Source organism: Eubalaena glacialis, chromosome 14 (assembly GCF_028564815.1).
Source record: "Eubalaena glacialis isolate mEubGla1 chromosome 14, mEubGla1.1.hap2.+ XY, whole genome shotgun sequence".
NCBI classification, from domain to species: domain Eukaryota; kingdom Metazoa; phylum Chordata; class Mammalia; order Artiodactyla; family Balaenidae; genus Eubalaena; species Eubalaena glacialis.
Window position 1 is genome coordinate 2,299,148 of NC_083729.1, and position 16,224 is coordinate 2,315,371.

The following is a 16,224-nucleotide window of genomic DNA, read 5'->3' on the forward strand; positions in this document are numbered from 1 at the left end:
AAACAGCATTTATTATCTCATAGTTCCTGTGACCAGGAAGTCCAGAGCCACTTAGCTGAGTGGCTCTGGCTCAGAGACTCTTGTGAGTTTGCAATCAAGATGCTGGCTGCAGTCATATCTGAAGGCCTGACCGGGGCAGGTGCTTGCAGCCTCACTCACGTGGCCATGGCAGCAAGCTTCATTCCTGCCGTGAGCCTGTCCACGGGAGATCTAGCAGCTGGCTCTCCCTAGCGTGAGTGATCCAGGCTGAAGCCACAGTGTCTGTTGTTACAGCTGGTTCTCTGTTGGGCTGTCTTCTCTTTTCCTCTGCCTAGTTATCTCTGTGTGCTGGACATTTTTACTCTTAAAACTTATTTGCAGAGATAATTTGAGGCCTGAGATGATATTATCTTTTGCCAAAGTGGATTTTTGTTTGGCCAGCTGCCTGTGTCATCCCAGTTCACGATCACCTAATACAGCTTCAGCGTGTGGGATGGTTTGGACTGACCAGGTGTCTGGAAGCCAGGATGCTCCTCACTCCTCAGGTGCAGCCAGTGAGGTCCCAGTTCACTAACAGGGTGGTTCACAAGGACCCCCGTTGTTGGTGGGTCCTGAACCAGTGCTTTTCCTGTGGCCACAAAAGGCTGTCAGAACCATGGTTCACCCTGTCAGCTCTCTGTTCCCAACAACAAGAACCCCTGGACCAAAGTGGCCCCAGATGTGGGCCTCATGTCTTTGGATTTCCTTTCTTTCCTGGAGTGTGGAAATTCCTCACTATCTTGATAGGTGTCTTATGTTTCAAAGACATGTTTTTTAGTGCGTCCGGTTTTATTTGTTTCTTAGTGGAAAGGTTGATTGGGGTTACTTAGTCCATGGTCCCAGAGCAGAGGTCTTCTCGCCCTTTTCCTTCACGTATATTTTTGTTATGATTCTGTGGATGGCAGTGTCCTTAGACCATGAAAGGTATTTTTCATTGTCTTCTAACTTGGTGGTTGCTGATGAGATATCAGCTATCATCGTTCACTTCTCTGAAAGTAATATTTTATCTCTTTTAGCTTCTTAAAATATATGCTGTTTGATTCTGGGTACTGTGCTTTAAATGATATGTCTAAGTGCAGATTTATTGAATTATCTTGAGTCTCTGGTGTGGTAACTCAGCCATTGTCTCTTCAGGTGATGCCTCTGTCTTATGTTTTCTCTCTTTGCTTTCTGTATCTGGGTCGATGTGGGTTGGCTTATTTCATTAGCTCTAACCTCCAAGAGTCCCCCTCTTTTTCATGTATTTCTGTCTCTCTTTTATCTTTGTGCTATAATCTAGGTACTTTCGCCTAGATCTGATTAATTTTTTTCTGCTGTGTATACTATGCTTCAAACCAATTTATTGAATTTTAAATTTAAATCATTCAGTTTTTCATTTCCAAACATTCTATCTGGTTCTTTTCAAATCCTCCATGTTATTCTCTCGAGTCTCTTGGTCCTGCATGTATTTTCAAGCTTGTCTTTTATTGAAATATTGTCCTTCTGTGGTCTGTGCCTATAATCCCAGTAGCTGAAACTCATCTCTGTTTTCTCTTATCTCACCTGGTTTTCTCTGATGATCCTTTCTGTCTTTGTTAGTTCAGTTATTTTTTTTGATTGCAAATGACTCCCTTTCTATGGGTTTTTTTTTTTTTTTTTTTTGAGGAAATTCTTTAAGGGCTGAGATAAAGGTGAGATTCTCCAGAGAGGATTTCCATTTTCTTCTCCCAAATGCCAGGAATGCTTCCTCTCCAAAGATACTCCAAATTAAATCAGTAGCTTGAGTTTTTTTGGACCACCCAGATAGTGTTATTTTGTGAGTTAACTGGCTTGTGATTCAAATTCTTAATGGCATCTGCAAGGATGCAAACTTGACATCTTATTGTTTTTGAAGAAAAATCATAAGTCACAGACATCATAGTTGCTAAGAGGTAGAGAGTTTGGATTAATGCCATAACATTTTAGATTTACATTTATTACTGTGCTAATCCTGGTATGTATGAGAATTCACTGACAAGAATGTATTCCTTTGTAGATGTTTGATTTTGTGATTATTTTTTCAGGGTTAGTTGCTGCATGCTACACACTGACTGTGTCCCCCTGAAATTCATATGTTGAAACTGAATCCCTCATGTGGTGGTGTCGACCTGAAAAAAATGCAGTGTAAGAGCTGTGAGTTAAGTTTATTCAGTGTCTCACTGAGGACCGTAGCTGGAAGACAGCCTCTCAGACGGCCCCAGGGAACTGCTCTGGAGAGGGTGGGAGAAGACGGTGTTTCTGCGATTTTGGTGAAGGAGTATGTGCACTCAAGCACCCATCACAGGAGAAGGTTGCTGCTTGTCCCGAGGAGCAGATATCTCAGTGAATGATTTTAGTGCTTTTCTAAGCATGGAAAGATGCAAGAATCCAGGTTCATAAAAACTTTCTTTTTTTTTTAATAAATTTTAAAATTTATTTTTGGCTGCGTTGGGTCTTCGTTGCTGCGTGCAGGCTCTCTCTAGTTGCGGCGAGCGGGGGCTACTCTTTGTTGCGGTGCATGGGCTTCTCATTGCAGGGACTTGTCTTGTTGCGGAGCACGGGCTCTAGGCACATGGGCTTCAGTAGTTGTGGTGCCGGGCTCAGTAGGTGTGGCTCGCAGGCTCAGTAGTTGTGGTGCGCGGGCTTCTCATTGCGGTAGCTTTTCTTGTTGCGGAGCATGGGCTCTAGAGCGCAGGCTTAGTAGTTGTGGCGCCGGGCTCAGTAGTTGTGGCTTGTGGGCTCTAGAGCGCAGGCTCAGTAGTTGTGGCTCGCGGCTCTAGAGTGCAGCCTCAGTAGTTGTGGCGCTGGGCTCAGTAGTTGTGGCTTGCGGGCTCTAGAGCGCAGGCTCAGTAGCTGTGGCACACGTGCTTACCCCTTCCTCCAGGTGAGGACACAGCGAGAACACACGGTCTATGAACCGGGAAGGGGGTCCTCAGCAGACACTGAATATATCAGTGCCTTGATCTCAGACTTCCAGCCTCCAGAACCGTGAGAAACGAATGTCTGCTGTTTAAGCTCCCCCTACCCCAGTCTGTGGTACTTCTGTCAGGGCAGCCTGAACAGACTCAGACGTTGCGTGTGCTGGATTCCGATTTCCTACCAGAATCCGGTCTTCACTGTTGTTTTATGACCACAAAAGAAGGTTTCAGCAAAAATTGACTTTAAAATCCTTTTCAACTTATGTGTGATGAAAAGTTAATTTTACCCCCAAAACGTTTCCTTGTAAAATTGGCATGTGTTCTGTCTGTGAGCAGGTGAGGAAGGAAGCTTGTGAGGCACCGACTGTCACGCCTGGACCAAGATCAGTAACTTCTTTCCTCTTTCTGTGGGTTGAGGCATTTTTTAATAGATCCTGTGAGACTTCTCATTTGGTAGAGAGATTTTCAGTGTTTATTTAAAATGTTTTGGACATGTGGCAGAGATATTGAGAAAGACTCTGAGGTGTTTCTCTTCCCAGATTTCTTAATGTTGATTATTATCTTCTGTAGGGAAAGGAATGTGATCCAGTTCACTGAGCAGGGAGGGGAGGTGGGATTCCCACGTGGTCGAGACCCTCTGTTATTTTGCATTTTCCATGTACCTTCATTGCTATCAAACGGATGGGAGAGAGTTGCATGTGAAGTTCAACGTGGAGAGGCATTTGGATTTCATTTTCTCCACTACCTTTTAGACCAATGAAGTATGAAATCGGAACCCAGACTTTGGTGAATAAAGCTCTGATTTTAATTTTGTCTTGATTTATACTGGTACCAGTGAGCTAGCACTTGTCAGAATGTATGTTCTGTACTTACTGAGCCATTGAACGGTTAAAATTAATTTTCACCAGCAAATAATCTTCTAATTGTGCCACCAGCAGATGAACTTTGAAGTGCAACCTGATGGTATATTAACCGTCCTGGAGGGTTTCTCATGGTTGTAAAATGGTACATTGAGAAGACAAACACCATAACATCTTCCCCAATCCAATCATCATTCAAACATTTCCTACATTTTCTGGAATAAATTAATTTGAGAAGAGAAACATAATTTTTTCTCTATAAAACAAAATATTATAGGCTAATAATCACTTAAAAAATGTGTCCCGTAAAGCCTGGAATTAATGATTTCTTTTGTAGAGAAAGTCATATTCACAACAAAATTTATATCAGGGCATTGTGTGTGTGTGTGTGTGTATGTGTGTGTGTGTGTATGTGTGTAGGTGTGTGTGTATGTGTGCGTGTGTGTGTGTATGCATGTGTATGTGTGTGTATTGTGTGTATGTGTGTGTGTGTTTTGAGAGACCCCAAAGAATTTGAATTATAGTAGGAATTTTTCCTATTTACCTTAGGAGTTTGTTGTTGAGATTCAAAGTGAAAATGCTATTTAAATCAAACTATGGCAGCTCGTTGCCACCCCAGCCTGTACTTTGACTCTCCTTACCACCCACTTGTACCCGAGGACTGGTGCATAACCGGGAAAGGGGCAAAGTGTGTGGACAGACAGGCACGCCAGAGGAAGAGGAATGTGGTCTCAGAGCCGGAAGTCCTGGGGTGAACAGAGTCCTGGCTTTTCCCATCTGGGTAGCATTTAGCAAATCAAATCACCTTGCTGAGACTCAGCTTCCTCATCAATAAAACAGGGCTAATTAGTATCTACTCCAATAGGGTGTTGTCAGAGTGAAACGAACACAGTGCTTTGAAATGCCTGGCTTGATCTGGTGGTTGGCTTCTTCCTTTCCTTTATTCTCCGGAAGCAACAGGAGGAACATTGCACATGAACATCTAGTCTCTGCTTCCAATTCCTGCTCCCCACACCCCCAGGGAGACCCAAGTCCAGCCAGAAACCTCCTGCAGACACCCGGTTTAAAGACTTGGGGCCACTGGATCTCTGAGGAATTACTCGTTCCCTCTTTCTGTTCTATTTCTGTGTTTTTTGGAAGGCAACATTGAAACAATAAATAACATTTTGTGGGGTTTTTTTTGATCTTTTTATGCCTTAGTTTCTGTATTTATTTATGCCTTTCATTTCCATTTAATGAGAGTAAGTTGTTTCATTTGGGGGATTAATGTTCATCATCAAATATGGAATTTGGGAACTTAAGACTAAAATACCTATTTGAAGATGAGCAAAGGGGGCATGGAAGGGAGCTGTAAGCCGAGGGGGTGATTTGGAGATTTGCAGGCTCTTTGGTTCACATAGTTTTCGAAGGTTTGAATTGGCTGCCACATTTTATAATGGGGGTGTTCATGTAATATGAAATTTTGGTTTCCATTTAAAAAAAAAATAGAGGATTTTTGGGACTTCCCTGGTTGCACAGTGGTTAAGAATCCGCCTGCCAATTCAGGGGACACGGGTTCAAGCCCTGGTCTGGGAAGATCCCACATGCTGCGGAGCAACTAAGCCCATGTACCACAACTTCTGAAGCCCGTGCGCCACAACTTCTGAAGCCCATGCGCCTAGAGCCCGTGCTCTGCAACAAGAGAAGCCACCGCAATGAGAAGCCCATGCACCACAACGAAGAGTAGCTCCGACTTGCAGCAACTAAAGAAAGCCTGTGTGCAGCAACAAAGACCCAACGCAGCCAAAAAAAAAAAAAAAAAAAACCAAAAACCAGTGTAGTTTAAAAAAAACAAAATAATAAAAAATAGAGGATTTTTATTGTTTAAAAGGACTTAGTTTTATTTATTTATTTATTATTATTTTTTCGCTGTGTCGGGTCTTAGTTGCGACATGCGGGATCTTCCGTTGTGGTGCGCAAGCTCAGTAGTTTTGGTGCGAGGGCTTAGTTGTCCTGCAGCATGTGGGATCTTAGTTCCCCGACCAGGGATCGAACCTGCGTGCCCTGCATTGGAAGGCAGATTCTTTACCACTGGACCACCAGGGAAGTCCCAAGGACTTAGTTTTTAGTTGCCTGCATTTCCACAGGAAAACAGTGCCCTGCAATTATGAGCAGTCCCACTAGCCACAGTCCCCACCATTCCCTAATACCACCCTTTGCAAGCATCATCATTTACTTGCCCAGCCTCTGTAGGCATCTGAGCTTGTGACTCTTGACTGTATATTAAGTACTTAAAAATGTCTTTTTCCTTTCATCTACTGACTCTTAGTCAATCCTTCTCTGACTGTTGCTAAAACCATTATCAAGAACAATCTCAAATACATTAAAAAATTGTTTTAAATCAGGAAGAAACCCTAACGCATATAAATCTTAACATATTATTTATTATCATTAAAAATATCTGTTCTGTTTTTGAGGCACATGGAAGGCTCTCCAAAAGTCCCCAAGGGTCACAAATTCTAATGGCGGGGCTCATACATATTTTATTCCAGTGGCTCTTTTCCAGCATTCTGTGTGGGCAGAATGGGGACAGTGATGGCATTCTGTGAGACAGGAAGGGACAGCACAGGTGAGAGGGAGCTGGGCGAGGTGTCTGGGACTCTGCTCTGCCTTTGGCCAGTGGTGGGCCCTGGAGCCGTTAGTGACCCAGTAAAGTTCTCTTTGATTGGTCTCCAAGGTTCCTCTTTGATTAATAGTGTTGTATGAGGAAAAGCAATGCCACTGAAGGACAGTTTTCCTGGGTGATGCCCACGGTAGCCAGTATGAACAGTTTCCTGCAATGACATTGCTATTGTATATTGATGTGAGCATTTATGGTGCTCTAGATTTTAGTTTTAAGTTGCTGTGGAGTGGCATATTGTAATGCCGAAAAGGAGTCATCTCTAAAGAGGCTCAAATTTTCTATCTAAATATTTACCTTCTAATTAGGTTTTTCTTTCTTTTGCAGTTATATTAATATAGTTCCCAGCAAACCTGCAAAGATGAGAAAGTTGAAGGAAGTAGGTGTTCACTACTAACTACTAAAGATGGGATAAATTGGATGATTTGGTAAAAATTAAAATGTCAATATTGAATAATTGAAGTTTGATAAAAACAGCATTTTGTAGGGAATGTCTATAAAGGCATGCTGCTCTTGAAGCCGGAAGTTGCTGTGCAAGCTTGTTCTGTTTGTCAGAGCACTTAAGTCACTAAGATGATGGAAGTCGGTAAGAACGTTTGAAGACCACGGTTAGGGAGAGACTCATCTTTGAGATGCAGAGTGCTAGCGTTTATTAAGACCTTTTACTCCTCTTTCGTTTTGGGGATTTGGAAAGACAGGTGACAGGAAAAGTTATTTTAAGTTACACGATGTTGAAGCTAATTATAATGTTAAATTTAAAGATTTGCTCTGTGTTCTCAACATTTTTGTACTTGATAGACATTTGAAAGACTGCAAGATGGAACCTTCCATCACTCTGTTCACGTCACTTGAGTCTTAGCAAAAACAACAACAACAACAAAACAACCCAAATTTCGTATGTAAGTTAAAAGAGATCCACCTTTTAAATAAGCAACAAAAATCAGGTTTGAGCGAGATAGCCTGATGATGATATTTAGAATGCAAGATGATTTCTACTTTTTAATTTTGTAGATGGACTTTTTGTGGAGTGTTTTGAAAGTGAGCTGTTTTTAGAGTATCTACTTCTCTAAGTGGTAGTTTTGCTATTAAGTTCTCTCCTCTATGGAAAGGAGATGAGAATGTGTCTTAGAGGATTGTTGTGAGGATTACATGGTAAACTATACATAACGTACCAGCACTAGATAAGTGTCGGTTCTCGTCCCCCATGTCTTAAAGAAGCAGGGCCTCTCTGTGTCCTTGAACTCCACCCGGTGCTCCAGTAAAGGGCAGCCTAGCAGCTCTTGCATCGCCCACAGGCACCAGCCTGCAGAAGCATGTAGCTGCTTCCTTTGCCTCCGCACTTTAAGGCTGTGCGATGCATCAAATCAAATTTATTACCTACCCACCTTAGACGGTAACTTGCCAGGGGCAGGAGGGCGAGTTTCCAACAAGAAAGCAATTCTGGCAGTCGCTGAATTTCAGGGCTACTACCTTAATAAATAGAGAGGAAATGGTATATGATTATCCTTAACACCTCAGTCCCTGCATCCCCCACTCCTGGTGGGACGGGAGTGGGATTGAAAACAATTCTGAAGAGTACCCCTGGAGAGACTCTGTTCAAGTTTGAGTCTACATTTATCCTTTGTACATGTCAATGATTTAAAAACATTAGACATGATTATAAGGTAACATTTAGCATTTTAGGACAGGAAGGGAACTTCTAGATTATCTTATCAAAACTCCCTGTTTTCTAGTTGAGGATGCGGTGATGGGAGGGGTTACAAGGGCCTCATCCTCCCAGAGTCGGTACCTGATTGCCGTGCACTCATACTAATGAGACTATAGTTGCCCAAAGAGTTTTGTAATTGTTCTTTTGAAATTTACACTCTTTTCATTAAAAAAATCTGATTTTACGGTCGCTCTTGCTGAGAAAAATGTCAAAAATGCTGTGCAGAAAAGCTCAGTGAGGAAAGTGAAGATCATTCACAATCCTACCTCCCAAAGATTAGCACTCTCTGCATTTTGTCATGTCCATTTCCAGTTGTTTTTCTCTGCACAAGTCGCAAATATCTGTCTATCTATCATCTTCACAGATACACACATATATACAGTACATGCATTGATATGTATATTTTTACAGAAATGGAATCCATCAATATGTACTATTTTCTTTTTCTTTTTTTTAAACTTTTCATTTTATATTGGAGTACAGTTTAACAATGTTGTGGTAGTTTCAGGTATACAGCAAAGTGATTTACATACTATTTTCGTATCTGCTTTTTATTAACTATGTATCATGACAGTTTAACATAGTAAAGGATCTCTGCCACATGATTTTTAGTGGCTGCAAAATATTCCATCATGTGACTCTATCATAATTATTTAACCCATTCCCTGTCAACAGACCTTACATCCTTCTTCTTTTTCATTATTGTAACTAGGCATTGGGATGGACCCTGATAGAGCCATCATGATTGTTTATAAAGAAGTGGAGTTACACGCACAATTTTTACCTCTTTACTATTTACTTCCAGAAAGTTTCTAAGAACATGTATTGCTTCCAGTGGTGCCTGGGAATGCCATCACTGCCCTCGGGTGCTGTGGGGTACTGCACAGTGTGGAGGCCTGCAAGGTGCTTGATGGTCACTACCCTGGCCCCCTCTCCTTTGGTGGCAGAAGTGACTCCCTAAAAGTGGCTTGTGATGATTGCTGCTTGCTATGTCGTATCTTTGTGGACATTCATCTGTGATGTAGCCAACATTGAAAGAAATGGGGCCACTACCAGGAGCTTTGACCGGGACACAAGCTGTGGTCCAAGAAATCTGCTGGTCCCGTGAGGAGCCCATAAGAGCAGCCTGCAGTTTAGATCTGTGTCCTGCTGTCCCATATGAGGATGTAGAGCTGCCAGTCACGGGGCTGAAGTTCGTCAGTCACTTTAGTGGGTGCCTCTCTTTTGTTCTCCATACTGCTCACGTAACTACTAACTTAAACTCTCTTTGTCACCTCTCACTACTCACTACCACTTACTAAACCACGTTTTAGCTGCTTTGTGGTTTGTGGGGACGTACCCATGATTCGGGAGATAATATAATAATGAGCTAAAAGAGTTGTCTTTTTTAAAATAAATTTATTTATTTATTTATTTTTGGCTGCATTGGGTCTTCGCTGCTGCGCGCGGGCTTTTCTCTAGTTGTGGTGAGCGGGGGCTACTCTTCGTTGCGGTGCACAGGCTTCTCATTGCGGTGGCTTCTCTTGTTGCGGAGCATGGGCTCTAGGTGCGCAGGCTTCAGTAGTTGTGGTTCACGGGCTCAGTAGTTGTGGCTCGCAGGCTCTAGAGCGCAGGCTCAGTAGTTGTGGCTCACGGGCTTAGCTGCTCTGTGGCATGTGGGATCTTCCCGGACCAGAGCTTGAACCCGTGTCCCCTGCATTGGCAGGTGTATTCTTAACCACTGCACCCCCAGAGAAGTCCGGGGGAGCAGGTCTTAATATCTGCCACTTAAAAGATGAATCAAGAGTTCAAGACAGGTTAAGTGACGTGTACAGAGTTAGGCAGCTAGTTAGTAACAGAACTTGGTGTAAAACTAGAGATGAATCCGGGGTCCCCCCACCCCCTTCCTTGGGGAAAGCCTCATTACTGCACTGTACAACCTGTGCACATTAAATGCGTTTCTTCTGTTTAATTCACAGAATTAAATTCCGTGAATTAGTTCTGGTGGATACATGAGCGCTCACCTTACAGAAAGAGCCGCACTTTGTGCAGTGGCGTGGGACAGACCGGCCGGTGTCGTGCCGCGTTGGCACAGCGCAGGCTCTGCTGGGGGACCGGAAGCAGAGGGTCAGCGCCGCGGGGCACTGGTTCTCCAGGATCTGTGCAGAGGGCTGTGGGAACCGATGCCCCGTAGGATGCGCTGCAGAAGGGGGACCTGGCCCTCCGCAGCGCCACCTCATTCTAGGACAGTGGAGAACAGCAAGGACTGAAATCTCCCCAGACCTTGTGGGGTGTCGAGGCCACGGGCAGCCCCTGCTGCACCTGCTCCAGCCGGCTCGTTCAGTTCACACACTGGGCCTTAAGGATGTTTATAGCAGCATGTTCCTTTTTTTTTAGTAATTACGAAAACCTGGGAACCACGTGAATGTCCATCAGTAGAGGAATGGTTGAATGATTCATGACTTGTCATACTGTGATTAGATCTATAGGTATTGATCTGAAATAATACCTCTCGGAATGTTGCTGGGAGTAAATGAGATGGTGCTGGGCATATTGCAAGAGCTCAGTAAATAGTTGAAATTAATACTCATAATGCCTCTAAGTCTGGGTAGTCACCCTATCAGAATTTCAGATCCATGAATGCTACCGATTTGAATACCAGTGCAAACTCTTAGAAACACTAAATATACTATACTGTAAGCTTTGGCCAAGTCCAAATGTTCAATGTTTTAGTGTTTTACTAAGTTATTCCGCCTTATTTTGTGATAGTAACACAGAGTAGAAGTACCTAGCTTTCTGTAGAGTACTCTTTCACAGAATTTCCGTTTTGGTCAAAATACATTAGTGGGAAAATTGAAGACACTTCTCAAGAGACCTTGATTCAGTAAAGAAATTTACTTAAAATTAATTAGAATACCATAATAATATACTTCATATAACCATAGAAATGACTTATAAAATGCTTCAATATAATGAATTTGGAATTACGTTTCATTAAACGGAGGGGCAAGGAAAATTAGACTCGAAAACAGTGCTCTTGGGATCTTGAGTTTCCATGACTGTGTCATGTTGATTTAATGAGAAAAATGTCCTTGGTCTCAGTTTAATTCAAGGAGTTCTGTTGCTACATCTTAGAGTTTGGTGTGTAATGTCAAATTATATAAATTTAGGCAGAATTTAGAAGACCTCTTCTGTCCTTTTCCTACAGTTCTAAGAACAAATGAGCCCCAATTCAGTATTTTTTTTGCCCATGAGGACTGTTTTCTGATTCTGTCATTTCAGTGCATTCATCCTGGTAAATAGCACACTAATGGTAAAACAATTAAACCACTAATTTAGACCTTATTTATCTCAAGTTGTCATGGAAGAGAAGGAAGTGAGTCCCTGAGGTGAATTTTCCGAATAACGGCAGTTACTGATGATTCTAACAAAAAAGAATTTTAAAATTAACTTTTAATATAAATGTCTATAACGTGTTTTATGTGATTCCCTATCTGATTGAAAAGCAAGGGGAATGAAATTTAACTGTGTTTTGACTCAAGATTTGGCTGAGGTACTTTGCACTGACTGAGCCGATGCCCAAGTCCATCGTATTCTCTCAGTGGCCTTGCCATTGGCTCTCCTTTTGAACGGTCCTGAACACATTTTTGGAAGCTTCTGTTTCTGTTAAAAAAATTACTATATAATTCATGCTCGTTGTAGAGAAATGAGAAAATGCATGTAATTTAAAAGGAAACACACACATAATCCCATCAGCCAGAGATTAGCCACCATGTTTTTCTATATGCTTCTAACCTCTGTGGACATATATGCATATATATACAGTTGACCCTTGAACAATGCAGAGGTTAGGAGCACTGACCCCCACAGTGAAAATCCATGTGTAACTTTTCACTCTTTTAAAACTCAACTACTAATAGCCTACTGTTGACTGGAAGCCTCACAGATAACAGAAACAGTTGATAACATACCTTGTGTGTTATTTGTATTACATACTGTATTCTTGCAGTAAAGTAAGATAGAGAAAAGGAAATGCTGTTAAGAAAATCATAAGGAAGAGAAAATACATTTAGAGTACTGTACTGTATTTATTGATACTGTATGCTTATGTCACCTGTTTACATGAATCATCTGTCAGTACAGTCAATATTGTCTTATATGATGCAAAACACTGTAGATGTTATACATGTTACTAACACCAGACATCAAAATGAAAAGATAATATGAAAAGGAAATTCATATTTATTTACATGGGTAACGATTCATGCATTGATAATGAAGAAGCAGCAATATGATTGCTTTATGGTAGCCTGGCTTATACACTAATGAGTAAATTGTTATAAAAATTTTATGGCACACATTATTACAGTCATATTCATAATACAGTATTGGAAATATTGTTGCATTAAAAAAACCCACTTCCCTGTGATGATCGGCTGATATGCAATTTCTCCAATTATGAGAAAGGCCTATGTACGGTAATGTAATTTTTTGAAAGCAAAGTTGTATCAATAAAAACAGAAAGAAAGCTAACACATTATTAATTTTATATTAAATATCACACACCTTATGCCTATATAAGGATAGATTAGTATCTACATATATTTTATGCATTCGTGACATACCTTTTTATTGTTTTGATATTTCTAGGCTATGAAGTTTATGAGTTTTTTCAAAATGTCACAAATGTCCAAAAAATTCTCCAATATATTTATTAAAAAATTCGCATATAAATGGACCCATGCAGTTCAAACCTGTGTTGTTCAATGGTCACATGTATATACTTCTTACTTTACAAATATATTAATTTAAGCACAAATGAGAGCATATTCTATGTATTATTTTTTATAAATCCCCTTTTACTTAACAATGAATCATGAAATCTTAATATGTCAACAAATATGCTCCTATAATAATTTTTAGTGGATTCAGAGTATTCTATTAAGTGATATATACCATATTTTTTAGCTTTATTGAGGTGTAATTGACAAAAGTGTAAGATATTTAAAGTGCACAGTGTGACGATTTGATGTATGTATACATTGTGAAAGGATTCCCTCCACCCATCAAGTTAGTTGACACATCACCTCACATATTTATCTCTCTCTTTTTCTCTCTTTTGTGAGAACACTTAAGTTCTACTCTCTTAGCAAATTTCAATTACGCAATGTGATGTTATCAATTAGAGTCACCATGTTATACATTAGATCCTCAGACCTTATTCATCTCGTAACTGAAAGTTTGTACCTTTGTACCAATCTCTTCCTATTTCCCCCACCCCCAGCCCTGGCAGTCATTTTTCTACTCTCTGTTTCCACTCTCTGCCACCTGCCCCCCAGATTCCACATATAAGTGACACCATGCAGTATTTGTCTTTCTTTGGTTTATTTTACTTAGTATAATGTCCTCCAGTTTCACCCATGTGTTGCAAATGGCAGACTTTTCTTCTTTTCTATGGCTGAATAATATTCCCCTGTACGGATATAACATATTTTCTTTATCCATCCATCCATTGGTAGACACTTAGGTTGTTTCCATACCTTAACCATTGTGAATAATGCATCAATGAATACTAACTGGAGTACATATATCTCTTCAAGAAAATGGTTTCATTTCCTTCTGATATATACCCATAAGTGGGATTGCTGGGTCATACGGTAGTTCCAGTTTTAAGTTTTTGAGGGATCGCCATACTGTTTTCCGCAGTGGCTGCACCAACTTACATTCCCACCAACAGTGCAGGAGGACTCCCTTTTCTCCACGTCCTCACCAACACTTGTTATTTGTTGTCTTTTTCGTGATAGCCATTCTGATAGGTGTGAGGTGATATCTCACAGTGGTTTTGATTTGCATTTCCCTGATGACGAGTTATGCTGCGCACCTTTTCTTGTACCTTTTGGCAAGTTGTATGTCTTCTTTGGAAAAATGTCTATTCAGGTCCTTTGCCCATTTTTAAATAGGTTGTTTTTGTTTTTTGCCATTGAGTTGTATGAATTCCTTGTATATTTCGGATATTAACCCCTTATCAGATACAAGGTTTGCAAATATTTTCTTTCAGTAGGTTGCCTTTTCATTTTGTTGCTGGTTTCCTTTGCTGAGTGGAAGCTTTTCATGTATTAAGTTTGATGTAGTCCCACTTGCTTATTTTTGCTTTTGTTACATCTGCTTTTGGTGTCAAATCCAAAAAATCATTGCCAAGATCAATGTCAAGAAGCTTACTTACTCCCTATATTTTCTAGGAGTTTTATGGTTTCAGGTCTTATGTGCAAGTCTTTAATCCATTTTGAGTTGATTTTTGTGTTTAGTGTAAGACAGGGGTCCAGTTTCATTCTTTTGCGTGTGGCTGTCCAGTTTTTCCAGCATCATTTATTGAAGAGACTATTCTCTCCTCATTGTATATTCTTGGATCCTTTGTGGAATATTAATTGACTGTATGCACATGGGTTTATTTCTGGGCTTTCTATTCTGTCCCATTGGTCTATTGGTTTGTTTCTATGCCAACACCATACTATTTTGATTATCTAAAAATATATTTACAGATTATATTTATAGATTTATATTTATAGATTATAAATGCCTCCATCTTTGTTCTTCTTTTTAAAGATAGCTTTGGCTATTCAGGATCTTTTGTGGGTAAGCTGATAATGGGGGAGAGAATAGGGAGAATTGCTTAGAACATCTTAAGTGGAGGAGAAAAGATAATAAGAGTAATAATAGCTGCCTCTGGATTTGCCTATTCTGGACATTTCATATAAATAGAATCATACAATATATGGTCTTTTGCATGTGACTTCTTAGATTTAGCATAACGTTTTCAAGGTTTATCTATGTTGTAGTGTGTACTGATTTTTTATTCCTTTCTATGGCTGAAGAGTATTCCATTGTATGAATAGACCACATTTTATTTATCTATTCCACATCTGACGGACATTTGGGCCTTTTTGTTTACAGCTGCGCTGGTGGGTGGGAACTGGTCCTCTTTCTCATTCTTGAAGTGATTTCTTTCCTTGTCATCTGAAACCCTACTCTCTTCTTATTCCCTCCGGTTGTTTCTCCTTAATTTTTCTTGTGGCGTTATTGTCATTGTCTATCCTTGGAGTCCTCACTTCCCTCCAGGTGCTACCCCGGTTCCTTCCCTCTTCTCATTCGGGCAGTGTACCTGCCTCATCATCCACCATCATCCTTGTGCCCAAGGCACCCAGGCCTCTCTCTAGCGCAGGATCCACATCTCTGTCTACAGGGCACTGTCACTTGGATGTCCCAAGGATACCTCAGATTCAGCATGTCCACGTTTGAACTCACTGGCCTCTTCCCGCAAACCCAGTTGTTATTTTGTGTTCCTTTTTTCAGAGAATGGAGCTGTACACTCAACTCCTAAAACCAGAAACCTAGATAATCGTCTTAGCTTTTACTTCTCCCAGGACCCCCCTCCCGCCCCGTCCCTCCTGTGCCTCCTCTCAAGCCCATTCAGTTACTGAGCCCCATTCTTGCTGAGGGCGCCCAGAGCTGCTCCTAGAGTCGTGTGCCTTCCACCTGGTCTTCCCGCATCCAGCCCATCCCTTTCCAGTTGGATCTCATCAATTCCCTGGTTCAGACACTTCAAGGCATGCCTCTTTTCTCCAAGGGGATGGGGTCTACACTGCTAACGGCGGATGTGAAGGCCCTCCTTGATCTGGCCCTGGCTTTCTTCTTCAGCCCCGCCTCTCACCACTCCTCCCTCTGTGTCCAGTGTCTAGTCTAGACTTTTCCGTTTCCCAAAGACCTTGTATCCACGGGGATGTATCCAAAGTCCTCTAACAGGATTTTGTGTATGCTGTTCCTCCTGCCTCATTTAACATTTCTTCCCATCCTCAACGGACTGACTCCTTCTTATAAATCAGGTCTCAACCTAGAGGCCGCTTCCACCAGGAAGGCTGCTTTGTGTCGCTGTGAGGATCGAGTGCGCCCCATGCCGGCCTCCACAGAGCCCTCATCACAGAGCTGCGTGCGCTTGTCTCCTTGGTTGCGGATCGCTCGTCCAGTGGTCTGCGTCCCCATGGCTCCCAGCCCTCCGAGGCCAGGTGCGATGCCGGCCTTGCTCGCCTT

The 16,224-nt window shown here is 41.5% G+C and overlaps 1 protein-coding gene across 1 annotated transcript in view; it reads left to right on the forward strand.

Annotated features, from left to right (window-relative positions):
* The window catches only part of ALLC (allantoicase), a 136,602-nt gene that overhangs the window by 32,219 nt on the left and 88,159 nt on the right, over positions 1 to 16,224 (forward strand). Inside the window, 1 exon segment of the mRNA XM_061168662.1 lies at positions 6,780 to 6,831. Within this exon segment, the coding sequence (XP_061024645.1) occupies positions 6,780 to 6,831 (52 nt within the window).